This window comes from Culicoides brevitarsis, chromosome 3 (genome assembly GCF_036172545.1).
Source record: "Culicoides brevitarsis isolate CSIRO-B50_1 chromosome 3, AGI_CSIRO_Cbre_v1, whole genome shotgun sequence".
Lineage (NCBI taxonomy): Eukaryota > Metazoa > Arthropoda > Insecta > Diptera > Ceratopogonidae > Culicoides > Culicoides brevitarsis.
In genome coordinates this window covers 18,059,179-18,074,088 of record NC_087087.1, presented here as the reverse complement: position 1 = coordinate 18,074,088, position 14,910 = coordinate 18,059,179, and the positions used below count along the sequence as shown (strand labels likewise).

The 14,910-nt window shown below is 24.1% G+C and overlaps 1 protein-coding gene across 2 annotated transcripts in view; it reads left to right on the top strand.

Annotated features, from left to right (window-relative positions):
- Positions 1–1,048: 1,048 nt before the first annotated feature.
- Positions 1,049–14,910, top strand: part of LOC134833718 (uncharacterized) — a 28,041-nt gene continuing 14,179 nt past the window's right edge. For both annotated transcript variants that reach the window (XM_063848139.1, XM_063848138.1), the window contains exons 1-4: positions 1,049–1,593; positions 12,823–12,910; positions 13,005–13,061; positions 13,411–13,536. In XM_063848139.1, coding sequence (XP_063704209.1) covers positions 1,537–1,593; positions 12,823–12,910; positions 13,005–13,061; positions 13,411–13,536 — 328 coding nt within the window. In that variant the 5' untranslated portion in view covers positions 1,049–1,536. The remainder of the gene's footprint in view (positions 1,594–12,822; positions 12,911–13,004; positions 13,062–13,410; positions 13,537–14,910) is intronic.

Genomic DNA, 14,910 nt, shown 5'->3' with positions numbered 1-14,910 from the left:
TTAACTCATTCATTCCTGAAAAATAAATATATTTTTTAAAATTTATTTATTTTAGTTAAAGAAAAATTATTCAAAAAAAAAAATAAATTATTTATTGATTTATTTTAATATTAATTAAAATTTAATTAAATAAAAAATAAATAATTATTTCAAAACAAAATAATTATTTAAATAAATAAATTATTAAAAAAAAATTAAAAAATAAATTATTAAAAATTAATTAAATCAATAAATTAATTAATTTAAAAATATTTTTTTTCTCAACTTAATTATTTAATTAATTTAATTTTTTTTTTTAATTTAATTTAATTAATAAGTAAAATTTATCAATAAATAATTTAATATTTTATTTTAATATTTAATTTTTATTTAAAAAAATAAATTTATTAATAAAAATTAAAACTTTATAAAAAAATAATTAATAAAAAATATATTTTTTTTAATTTAATTTAAAATATTTATTAAAAATTGACAAAACAAATTTTTTTCGGTCAAGAATGAGTTAAAATAAGAAACGTCAAAATCGTATGAATGAAACTGTTCATTCATAAATTCAACATACGCGGGACGTACTTCCGCAAGTACTTACTGTTCAGTACGTTTTTAATGCATTTTTCTCTTAAATTAACGGATTTTATGAATTCGTTAATTTTTTAAAAAAATATTTTCTTTTAAGTTTTTAAGATTTTTTTAAAATTTAAAAAAAATTAATGAACAATGCCATCAAAAATCAAACTTCACCATTTTGTTTACCTGTCAAAGCCCGTTCTTTGTTTACATGAAATTGTCATTTCCCAAGCATAAAGTGGTGCGCCTGCGTTCCCGCACTAAAACAATGGAAAACCACCCTCTTATGTCACTTTCCACTGTAGCGTTATACGAAAAACGTCGCTTTGACGTTTCATCTGTCACAAAATTTCCCTTGTTTTTCCTCGTACATGTATACGTATGAATTTACGATTTGCCACCCCCTTAAAAAAATACCTTAACAGCTCCGTATTTCCCTTTTTCTCTACCATTAATCGTCTTTCTTTCGAGTGGTTTGTATCGTAATGAACAAAATTTTGGCAAAAAGTCCCCTGAAATTCCACTAAAATTGTCGAAAAATCGCAGAAAATCGTCGAAACCACAAGTGCGTTAACGTGTGCCAGGAATTTGTGACGGGAAACTTGGAGACCACGCCAAAAAACGGAACAAACATGAAATTGACTGAAAAATGTTGCAACTAGAGAAATCGATAATTTAGTGCCCGGTGAACTATATATATTTTTTATGTGTGTGTGGTAATAACTCAAGTCTTTTTTTGCTGTGCGGTGAAAGGAAAATCGAGGAAACCAAAAATAAATTTCCTCAAGTCAGTTAAATTTACGCAAAAAAGGTTGTCGCAACATATGTTCCCACGGAAAAAGTGTCGCGCTGTCAAGTGAACTGAAAAAAATCGAAAAATTATTTTTCCACTAAAAGAAAAAAAAAAATAAAAATCACCAAAAAAATCCTTCTTCTCTCCTTTCATAATTGATTAACTATCCGAAACCCATGATTGGATCATTTTGGAATTTGTGTAGAGCGTGTCCATCGATGCCTGTAGATAAGGTAAGTGAGATAACAACTTTTTTTTTTGCAATTTTTTTTTGTCATCATCGTCATATTATACAACGTTCGCAGCCAAATAGGCGAAAAAAACTGCCAGAAAATGTAGATTAGCATATTGATCCTCTCTCACTCGTTCACGGACACGGACGACAAAAACAACAACAACAACGACGTCGACTGGCAATTGAAGAAGAAAAATCAGTGTATAGGTGCATTGCACAAAAATAAAATAATTTCTTGTATGTGTGCTGCTGCGTGTCAGACGGAATATGTAAGTCGCCAATGTTTTTTCGACCGTTTTTTTTCTTCTTCTGCCGAGTGGATGGTGTCAAAGATAGCTGATGTAATGTACCTACGTAGAAAAAAAAAAGATAAAAAGTTGTAAGGAAAGATCTTTAAGAAGGATTTTAGTGGAATATTTTATTACGAATGGTTTTTTTTTCTATTTTTGGACGAGTTTTTTGTGTGGATGTGACACGAATTTACGACCTTTGGGCTCGTGTGTGTTGAAAAAAAGATGAATTTAAGTCCTTTTGGGTGGGAAGTTGTGAATCTGTTGGTGGATCTTGGAAATCAGTCTTTTTCTCGGTTGTCTTTGGTAGATTTCTTAAAATAGGATGATCAATTTTACGACATGGAACAGGAAAAAACATTAAAAATTAGGTAATTATTTCTTTTCAAAAAATATTTTGAAGTTTTTTAAGTCAAAATTCACAAAAAATTAAGATAAACTTAAAATTTAAATAATTTAAATGAAAAATATTCAAAATCTGTTGACCTAATCTTAACTTTTTATTTCTTGAAGTTGTGGTGTTTGTTAAATTAAATTTTATTCTAAATTTTAATAAAAACTTTATGAATTCAAAAATTTAATGAAAAAAAAAAATTAATTAAACTTAACTTAATTAAAAAAAATTAATTGACTTACGAATAAGTCGAAAAAAAACAAAAATAATTTTTTTTCAAGTAAAAATTATATTGAGAAATTTTCCCAAAATCGTTAAACATGCTGAAATTTATGTTTAGCTAAAGCCAATTAAATTGTAAATATTTTTAAGTAAACCTAAATCTCAAAACTTAAATTTTTTTAAGAATATTTATTAAGAATATATTAAAAAATTTCTGATTTTATTTTAAAATTTTATAATAAATTAAGTAAAGACAATTTTTGTTGAAAATATATTTATTTTAAGAAATCTTTGTAAATAATATTCTTGGATTAATTTTGACTTAAACTTAAGAATGAGTCAAAAGAAAAAAATTATTTTAAATTTGACCGCTCCAAATAAAACTTCGATGCCCCATTTTAAATTCGAAAATTCGATGGGGCAAAATAAAAAAAAAGTTAAAAATTTCATCACAACTCACCGATTTTTCGTGTATTTTCATAATTTTTCAACAAATTTTCAAGAAATTTTACAATTTTTAGTAATTTTTGCATTCAAAATCGTATATTTTGACATAAAATTTTCTTTAAAAATAATTTTCATGAAAATTATTGAATTTTTTTTTCAAAAAAAAATTGACAGTTATTTTTATAAGCTTTTATGACTGCTTGAAGCTCGAGCTTGAACTGTCGAGCTTGGAAACTTCATATTTTTGATTTTTTTTTACTTAAAAATACCAAAATAGTTAAATTTTTTCAACATTTTGTAATTTAATTAGTTTTGCTCGTTCTTTAATTTTTATAATTTTTTTTAGTATTTTTACATTTAAAAGCAAAAAAATTATTTTCATTTTTTGTTTCCAAGTTATTTTAAGCTTTTTCCAATTTTACAGCTCAAAAAACCAAGCTTTTGCAATGTCTAGCATATTCATTTTTTTTCAATTTTAATTAAAATTTGAGCGGCCTTAATTTTAAAAAATATATTTTTTTCCAAAACTGTTCAATAAGCTGAAGTCAAAAGCTTTTTGATTAAAAAAATTTTTACACAGCCTTGTTAAAATTTTTATTTTTTTCTTAAAATTAAATTTCTATAAAAAAAATGCTTAATTTAATTTAAAATTATGTTTATTTTTTGTCATATTTTATTTAATATCAATTTTTTTTAATTTTTTAAACAAAATTTTGAAAAATTTTTAGTTTTTCATGATTTTTTGTAATAATTGCATAACATTTTGCTAAAATTGCATATAAAATAATCTCGAGCCAAATTTTTGATTTCTTTAATGTTAAATTAAAGAATATTTTCAACACCTTTTTGTTATTAAAACCTCGACCGAAATAAAATTCAGTTATTTTCGTGATCTATGGCAGTTAGTTTAACCCCTTTTTGCGATTTTCGAAAAAATATGCAAAAATAAACACTTATTATAATGGCATTAACGGAGTCATTGATCCTCGTCACTCGAGTAAAAGACGCAATTTGGATCGTGTGACGTGTTGGAAAAATGATAAATTGACACAAAACCGCGATAATATTCGTGTCAAATTAAAGCTTTTTGTCTTATTCTTAATTTGCCCGCGGAGAGGAAGGAGGAGGAGGGGAAAATTTGTGGAAGAAAGTCAGTTAAAAGTGTACGCGACAATAAAATTGATTTGAATAACATGCACACAATACAAAAAAAATACAAGCAGAGGATAAACTAAAGTAATTATTTTGTCGTGCCATGAAATTTTCTGTATTTTATTTTATTTATACACAACGACGTTCTGTCTGTGCTCTACGATGACATTAAAAATACAAGCATATTTTTATGGGGCTGTCCTAAAGTACAACAACTCCATAATTTAATACGGATCACACTACAACAACAACAAAAAAAAGTAGAATGTAGTTGTTTTTTTTTGTGGTAATTGCGTTCTTCGACTATTGTCGACACACAAAAACTATAAAAAAAATATCGTATTATATCATTACCGTCATCATCATGTGTAGCGACTTGAGTGTTGTTGTTGCCGTATTTGAAAAATCGATAGCTTAAGAAAGGAAAAGAAGCACGGAGGCTACCTTGTGTCAGGGCTACGTATCTCTCTGCTTGCCTTGCATGTGAGAGAGGAAATTGCTGACATTGGAATTTCATTTTGGTTTGCATTATTACGCCCTTTTGTGATATACTCATCGATTATATATTGAGAAAATTGAATCTTTTATTTATTGGGATTATCATAAGTTTAAGCCTTGAACTTATTTCCGGGATTTTTTCCTAAGTAAAACTTTTTTTAGGGAAACAGATCAAAATCTCTTAAAATGCGGTAAAATACAAAGATGATGCAATAATTTGAAGAAAACATAAAAAAAAATTTGAAACTCTCTTGTGGTATGATGCGAGATATGACAGCAAGGAATATTAAAATGCAGAGTGGAATAATGGAAGTTGAGGCAGTCTTACGACAAGAAAAGTTACAGAAAATATTTTTGTGTTACAGGTTTTGAAATACAATACATAAATCATGAAAGTATGCAACTTTTGGTGATATCTTGCATTTTAAAATAAAATAAAATAGGGTTTTGTGTGTCAAAAAGAAATAAAAGTATATAAAAAGATAATGCTTTCAAAGTCTGTTCTTGATAAATTTTCTGGAAAATCATGAAAAATTTTGAGTTTTGAGAAAAATTCAGATTTTTAAAAATTTTAATTAGAATAACTTTAAAATCACTTAAAAATTAGATAAAATCTAGATATTTTTTTATTATTTTAAGCTATTAATGATTTTGGATCCTAAAATTTATTTAATTTATTTAGGCGAATAAATTAATTGTATACATTTTTTGTCGCCCCCCTCCGATTTTGTCGAAAAAATTCAGGGGTAAAAATAAAAATTAAATTAAAAATTAAAATATTTTTGACATTTTTTGGAATTTTTTAATTGAATTTTTTAATTTACCGGGCACATTCATAACACTTTTGCAGAACGCGCCGGGCATGTAAATTTTTGCAATTGAAAAGTCATACAATAAACAAAAGAAATTGGCTTTAATCAGACGTTTTTAATAGAAATGTAGAAAATTTTTTTTTAGTCACGTAAGTTCACGTGAATTTCAAAAAAAATTATTTTGTGAGATTTTGTTTGATTTTTTTTACTTTTGAGTTCAAATTTAGAAAAAAATATAAAACAAAATTAAATAAATGTAAAGAATCAACGTATAACGTCCAAAAATGTTAAAAAAATGCAATAAAAAAATTCAAAAATATTTATTTTTTTATTTCCCTCCCTTCCCCCTCATGAAAATCCTCATGGGACAAAAAAATGAAAATATTAAATTTATTCGCCTTATTTTAATTATCTTTTCCTGATTATGTCTAAAAACACACTTTTTAGAAAAAAGTTGAATTTTGATTTGTAAAATTCCAAAAATAATTAAAAATTTGACACATAGTTTGCTCCGGATTAATATAAAATTTTTGTTCCTTGATTTTTTTCGAATATCTTCTTAAATCAAGTTTAAGGTTCAATGGGCACAAAAGAAAAAAAAATATTAAAATTTTTTAAAATAATTTTTGTGTACTTTTTCGATGTTTCCGTTTTAATTTAAAAAAAATTTTCACCCGATTTTGTATTATTATTTTTTTTTATTTTAATGACTAAATTTATTCATGCGAAATTCCTCTAGTGGTTTGGGGCTCTGTTCTGTGTGTAAGAATGTTTTTTTAAAATTATGTTAACTTGAAATTGGTCCAACATTTTTTTTACTGAATAACTAGATATATATTTTTTTTTAATAATTATTTATTTTTTATAATTTTTTTTTTGTTTAAAATATTTTTTCGTAAAATATTATTTAAATATTTTTACCAAATTAATTTTTATATTTTACATTATTAATTCGGTTTTTTAAAAAATAATTCGAAAAAATATCTTATGAATTCAATATTATTTATTTTTAATAAGTTTACATTAACTTTAATTTAAAATTAAATTTTATTTGTTTTTTGTTTACAAAAAAAAAATGGAAACATTAACTTTGCAATAAATATATTTAAAAAAATTAAAATATTAAAAAAAAATTAGTTATAAAACTAAATTTTTAGGAATAGGTATTTCCCTAATGATAAAAAAAAATATTTTTTCTTTTTGATTTGAAGTTTCTGTTGGGGTGATGTTATAAATCGGATATAAAAGAAAATGTTGAAAAAAAACACAATTCACGCGTTTATTTTTCCAGATCCAATTTTTCAGAGTAAATTATGAGTAAACCATTTTTCGACAGAAAAAAAACAATCAATCGATCGACACGAAAATCGACCATCATTTTGCTCTGTAAAAACATCCATTGACCTCTGTCAATAAACACGAGTTTTCACTCTGTTCCGTAATAAATATATTTTACCCTCGCTCAGTTGATTAAGGCAATAAAATATTCACAATACCGCCACACAAATTCTCGCCAACAAGGAGATTTATTTTTGCAGCATCAACATCTTTTTTTGGAGCGATGATAAAAAAAAAACAAACAAGGCCATTTTACGCAATAAATCTTACTCGGTCGCTGCCGTTATGTAATAATTTGCAAAATTTTCAGTTCATTGTCTGGTTTGAAAGGAATTGATCAATCAATTGCTAGTTAATTTTCTTTCTCTTTTCCTCTCTCGCTTGCACGTTTTTTGCCGTTGTCTATCAGCAAAGTCCCCCGAGCAATGCGACATTTTCGAAACGGAGCCATTGTTAAAGAGAGGAAGCTAAGACTGTGTCTGAGTGTGTGTTTGTTTTTCCATCGCTTTCAATAAGTAGCAAAAAATAGCAATGACATCATTTTATTATGTTTTGCTTTGAATGGTGGAACGTGCTACACAAAAGTCAAACAGAGCACGCCTAAGTGCGGCGGCAGAGAAGGAGAACGATATTTCCGGTGATCATTCATTTCGGTGACACAATGAGAAGTTTTTTTTTGCTTGAGAGTCAAGAGGAGTTTTTTGCTTTAAATTTTCCAGTTTTTAGTCGAAGTTAAATCTAAAATTTAAACTTTTTAGAGATTTTCAGACAAAAACGATCAGTTCTTCTCAGTAGTTTTAGAATATAAAAAATTTTTTTTTTCATAATTAAAGAAAAAATGCCCCTTCTTATTGAATTTCGGTCAAAATCTCGAGTTTTTGGTTTATACTTTAATTTTTTTAAAATTTGATTAATAGAGAAGAAAAATTTGAAAATTTTTAATCTAAATTTTTACTTATTTTAATGATGAAAAATATTTATAGAAACTATATTTATTTAAATTTTTTTTTTAATCATATTCCTAAATTTGGATTTTTTTTTTGAAGAAAATAATAAATTTAATAAAATATTTAAATATTATTTTTAAATAAATAAATAAAAATTTGAAAAAATATTTTAAATAAAAATTATTAATTTTAAATTTATTTAATTTTTAACGTAAAATAAGGAAAAAATATTTAAATAAAATTTAATTTAATTTTTTTATATTGTTGTACTTTTGTAAAATTTAAAATAAAAAAGTTTTCAAATAATTTACAAAATATTTGAATAATTTTATATAAAATATTTTTAATAAAACCATAATCGTTGTAATGTGAAATATTTTTCAGAATTATTCTTGCTTCAAAAAGGAAAAAAATATCTTTTGTGTTGAAATTGTGCATATTTTTTTTATCTAACAAAGCAAGCGCATTTAAATTCAGAATTTTCCTCAGTCTCATTAGTGTTCGTTGCATTTCCACCTATTCAACATGCTTTAAATTTCACATGTTCCGTTAATCTAAATTTCAACATTTCGTTTAAACATCCTGTCAGCTTTGAAATGCAAAAAAAAAAGAGTTATATCATCCATAAAATTGTTACGTCCTCCTTTTCTGATGGAAACAGCAACAAAAAAAGAGCCGAACGCACGTCAGTTTTATTTTTCCCGATCATTTGCCGCTACCAGCTGCCCCCATATGTGCATGATGTTGCTTTTGACTACATTAATAAATTCCGAATGCGAAATAGGTTAAACATATGTAATGAGAATATTGAATGCAGGAAACGTATTTTGCCCACAAACACACTTTTTTGCCATTCAATTCCGTTTCAAATTGACTTGAAAAAAAAAAAAAAATCGAGAAATTACTTCAGAAATATTGATATTGACTGAAAATTGATACTTTTCTGTTTAGTTTTAGGGAGAAATGTTGGAAAAATAGCAATTTTGGGAACATCTGTGCTTGCTATGACCTTATTTGGCGTTGGTCATCGTGCTTGTCGTTGTGTCTCTAATTAATAATAATAATAGTTGCATAATGAAAATGTTCCGTACAACACCGCACCAGACTTTGACCGAGGTGTTTTTAATTATGTTTTATCGTTGCGGTACCAAAAATGTAATTATTATTATGTCTTAAGTCGGTGAGAGTTTGCCAATTTTGATTTACGGACAAAAAGTGTTTGTCTTGTGTGTGGAATTTTCTTCAGGGTTTTTAATTTATTGGAAAATTTAAAATTTTCTAAATTATTTCCATAGACTAGAAAATTTTCATGTCTTGAATTTTTAATGTGACGATATCCAATCAATCATTTAATTTTATTTAAAGAATGATCGTGAACAATTAGAATGAATTTTTTAAAAGGAGGGAATTTTCCATACATGTTTCAGATTTTTTTTTTATATCAGAAGAGATAAAAATATTAAAAATTAAAATTAAGGTTATTTTAAATTAATTTAAAAAATTTTTGTATTTTCCTTGCCAAATTAAATAATAAAAAATCCAATGTAAAAAATATAGAAATTTCTAGAAAAATTACAGTTTTTGTGATTTTTTTTTAATAAATTAAATAAAATAAATTTAATAAATGTTAAATTAAATTAATAAATATTTAAAATTTTTAAATTTAATTAAAATAAAAATATTCAAATAATAAAATACGCATTTTTTAAATTAATTAATTAATTAAATTTTTTTTTAACATTTTCCAAAATGTCAATTATTTTGTGAATTTCAATTATTTTATTTATTTTGTACCTAATTTAACTTAAAAAATTCTAAATTTATTTTTTTTTAAATTCTAAATATTTCTTTTACTTTTTAAAGTATTTAAAATACGCAAAACTAAAATTAACCAAAACATTAATCTTCATTAATACTGTTGATAAATGATAATTCTTTAAATCTTGCAAAAATACACTTTTTTTATATAAAAATTTTCCATTTTTTTCTATTCTGAAAAATTAATTAAAAAAATTAAAACAATAAAAAAATTTTATTGTTTGACCTTTATAAATATTTTTTTTTTATTTTTAATTATTGTCGTGGAAATAATTAAATATTCAAATTATTTATTTTTTTTAAGTAAAAAAAAGTGAAAAAATATAGTTATTGTAAAAAATTTGATAAAAAAATATGAAAAATTATTCTTACTTACAAATTTTCCTCTAAAAGTGACACGAAAGCTTGAAACTGTGAATTTTGTTATCACAGAAAATTTTCAACAGCTAAAAACAAAAAAAAAATAAATTAGCCCTCAAGGAATTAAATTTCTTTCATTGAATTTTTTTTTGTATCAAAAAATTTTTGGTTGTTCTAAGCTGAATGAATGATTCAAAAAATATTTTTTTAATTTAATATATTTTTATTCGCCCTCAAGGAAATTAAATCTTTGTTGTGTTCCATTCCAAAGAAAATTAGCTTCCTTTTTCCACAACAAAGATTTTTTTTTTCTAAAAGCACTTTTAAATTTTTAAGTGACCACATTCACTCTGATTATCAATATTTTTCAAGATACAAGGTTTTTTCAATTTCTACATTATGAAAAAAATTACAAAAAAGGAGCAAAAGCGCATGTAGAGAATATTTATTTTCTCATTTAAGTGTTGAATATTTAATGACATTAGTGCTTGTAATGCAAAATGTAATCGAAAACTCATCCATTCGGTGGTCAGACGGATCCACTCGATGATGTTGCTCGTACCTGTGATGCGAACGTTGTACCTCATTTGTTTCAATCAAAAAAATATATTTTATTTTATAAATATATGCACCTCGATTATTTTTGGCTGCCATCCAGAAAATTGTCTTCCATGCACACATTTTTGTTGCGGTATATCGGTTTTCGTTAGTAAATACATTTTTTATTGCAGTCACTTCTTTAAGCCGTTCCAAATTCACTAAAACCATAAAAAGAGGCATTTTACGGGAAAAAAAACTTGACAAACTAATATTTTCTCCCCCGTTTTAAGGACATTTTACTGAAATTTTCAACATTAACATGTTGCACTTTTGCTCCGCTCCGAGTGTAAAGTGCACACAAATTCACAGTAATAGTAATAAAATCCTTTGACATGATGTTCAACATTTAGTTTGCCGGAATCGTGGTTTCATTCACTTCAAACCGTTGAATTCTGTGGAGGGAAAAAAATATTGTGAAACATGTCAAAAAGTTTGTGTTCGTCGTCGTCATCGTGATTTCTACACCAAAACGAAAGACATCAAAAATATGATGAAGCAAAAAATTGTATGCACGTTGTTGTTGTTGTTGTGTAAAAAATTGCATGTTCTGTTATGAGAATTGGCATTATATATGATGCATGAACCAAAATGTAAATATAATAACAATTGTGGATGGAATGAATGACGACGCGCCATCAAACTTAAAATGATATTATGAATTTTTGACTGGATTGAATAGGCACCGACTGTGCTTCGGGTCGCATGCAAAATGACGTATTACGCTAATAAATATTTCAAGTGAGTGACGAACATGCAAAAAGAAAAGCGAAAATATGTCGCAGTGTGCCATTTTTCGATTGGTTTTGAGCAAGAAAAAAAGCAATCTTTGTTAATTTTTGGTTTTTTTTCTTGATAAGATTTTTTTTGTTTGACGTAGTTGATGATTTTTCGTTTAAAGTGCATCAGGGAAATTGATTTTTTGAGAGTTTTTCTTTAATCTTATAAAAAGAGAAAAATTATATCAACCAGATGTCATACCATGAAAGAGCATTTACTTTGACATTTTTTAATATTTTTAATTGATTCGGTTATTTAAAAGATTTTTTTTTTAATTTTAGAATTTTTTCAAAATTATTTAATTTAAAATAATTTAGAATTTTTCTGAAAATTAAAAAAAAAACAAATATTTAATAATATTAAATAAAAATAAAATATTATAAAATTTGTTATTTTTAAATATAAAAAAAAAAAATAGTTATTAAAAATAGATATTTAATTGAATTTAGGCCATTAAATTTAAATATTTCACTTTATGTAAGGAGAAAAATAAAAATAATTAGAGAAAAGGAAAATTTTTTACATTTTTTTTTTGTATTTTTTGAAATGATATTAAATATGAACTTAACTTGCTTTAAAAACGCATTTTTTATCGAAATTTAGATGAAAAAATTTTTGAGTCACGTGACCAAATTTTTTATTTTTTCTTAAATTTTTATTTTGTGAAATTTTATTAAAATTTTAACTTAAAAATTTGAAATAATGAAAATAAAAATTATTTTAATGTGTTCAATCATCGATTACCGTTCAAAAAATAGTAAGAAAAATTAAATAATTCTTATTTTTTTTTCTCAAAAATCCACATGCGACATAAAGTGAAACAATCAAATTTAATGGCCTTAATTGAATTTTATTTAAAATTTTGGAAAAAATGAAAAAATAATGAAAAGGTTTAAGTAAAAATTTAATCAATAAAAGTAGAATAAATAAGGCTTTAAAAAAATTGAAAAAATAATTTTTTAAGACTACTCTAAGTTTTTTTGAACTATGTGTTAAAAAAAAAAAATAAAAAAAAATATAAAAATAAATTAATTTTTTTTAAATTCTCAATTTTCAAAATTTTTTGTATTAAAAATTTTTTTTTTCTTTGAAAATTTTTGTGGAAAAAATAAATTTGAAGCACCTAAAGTAATTAAATAAAATTTTTTTCATGTTCGAAAAATTGAAAAGGGCTATAAAAAAGTATAAAAGAATGAGAAAAAGTGACAAGAAATAAAAATAAATAAAATTTAAAGATAAATTTTAGTAAAAAATTGAAAAAATTAAAGAAAATATTAGGAAAAAAATAAATAAACCAAAAATAAATCAATTTAAAAAAAAAATTCTTTAAAATGTGGCAAAAAAAATAAACATGATAATACATTTTTTGCCATTTAAACTACACTGTCGTATTACATTTGATGATTTATCGACATTTTATTAAATCCAACACTTGTCGATGCATCGAAAAGCCACAACAAAAAAAAATTATTTAAATTGCGACAAAAATACCAAATCAATTTTCCACTTGTCCATTTCGATTAAATTTGAAAGCTTTACTAATGCATTTCCTCTATTTTTATATCTTTTCAGTTACACTCGGAATACAAGAGTACTTATCGCTGGCATGAGTTCTCTGGACCCGAAGTTGTGCGAAAACCTCCAGTGCCGAATCAGTTTGGTAAGTAATTTCCATTTTTTTGTTGTTTTCCCCTTTTGACGTCAAGCAAAACGTGAAAAGCTAATGTTTCAACTTGTGCCTTGCTCAAATGCAGCCAGCTCCAAGGATCATTTCTTTTCCAAGTCTACGGAAAATGAAAAACCGACCGAAGGTACATGATGAGCCTCAATCTATATTTTTCTGTAATAAAAAAAAATTATTAAATTTTTATCAATTTAAAAAAAATACAAAAATTATATTAAGTTGATTGCTAGTTTGCGCGTGAAATTAACAATTCAAATCAATTACCGGTCGGTGATAAATATGAAAAATTGTTGATTTCACATCAATACCCGCTTTTTTCTTTATTGCAAACGATTTGCTGCAAAAAAAAATAATAAATTTTTTTGAGATATATTGGCTCTGTATGAATTGGCTTTTCCGGGCATAAAATAAAAATTTAACTGACGCATTAAATTTATGACGTGCTCTTTTTCACAACAATTTTTTATGGTTTTTAGCAACTAGTGGTCCCATCAATGAGCCGCCGTTGCCGCGTCGCAAGAAAAATCCAGAGTTGGCATATCGATCGCATGAGTTTATCGGCGGAATAGATCGGACTGATGCAGCGAATCGTGCTCGGGTAAGTAAAATTGCATGAATTTAATTTAATTTTTTTTTAGAGAAAAAATTTTTTTTCACCCACAAATTTTCTTGAAAAAAATTACAAAATTTTTTTACCGACAAAAAGCCACAAAAAGTGCTTCAATTGTACAAAAAAAAAATTAAAGATTTAAAATTAAAAAAATTAAATCGTTGCCAGGTATTTTCAAGCACCCTTGAATCAAAGTTTGAAGTAGCATTCACTATTTTTAGAGCAGAAAAAATGACATTTATCGCTTTTAATGCAACGAACCATTTATAAAAAAAAACGAATAGAAAAAATAACCAAGGCTTTGCTCTCGTTTATGACATTAATTACGCTCGGTGCTTTTTTAATCAAAGTAATTACTTACGACAACAACAAAAAATTAAAATGAATACGTTTATGCATGCTTTAAGGATTCCGTTTTTTGTTTATTTTTCTGCTTTTTTTTAATTCTCAGTTTTTTATTTCGTTCTTAACAATTTTTTCAGCACAAACATTTAACAACTAATGGAATAGTTGAGTGTTTGTTTTTTCCCTCATTAATTTTCACCGCATTTCAAAAAAAAAAAATAAATAAATAAATAAAACAATTTTTTTCCCATTTGGAAGGAGCGAAAAATGAGTAATTAAATTAAATTTTATCATTGTTTTAGTTTTCTTTAATTTTAATATAAAGATTAAAGAAACAAAAAAAAAATAAAAAGAAAAAAAAAAAAAATTTTTTTAAATATAAAAAAATTAAAAAAAAAAAATTTTTAAATAAAAATGATTTTTTTAACAATTTTTAATATTTAAATAAAAAAAATTTATTTTTTTTAAATACAAAAAAATATAAAAAGTTTCTTTAAATTTGAAAAATTTATTTTTTCTTTCAAAAATAAAATAATTTTAGGTGATTCATTTTTTTTGATTTTTTAAAATTTTGAAAAATATTATTTTTTTGTCTAAAAATTAATTTAATTCATCAAAAATTTCTAAAAAATTAAATTTAATTTAAAGTTTTTAATTTTTATGTTTCATTTTTTAAATTAAATTATAAAAAAATAAAAATTAATAAATTTTTATATATCACATATTTCGCATATTTTTAAATATTTATTTATTTTTTTTTATCAGAAAAAAAAATTTATATTTCTCAAAAATAAAATAATATTAGGTGATTCATTTTTTAAAATTTTGAAAAATAATCTTTTAAATTTCAAAAATTTTTAAAAAAAAATAATTTAAAGTTTTTAATTTTTAAGTTTCATTTTTTTTAAATTAAATTATAAAAAAATAAAAATTAATAAATATTTTCAAAAAAATAATATTTTCAAAAAAATAATGATATTTTCGAAAAATAAATTTTTTAAATAAAATATTTTTATAAATT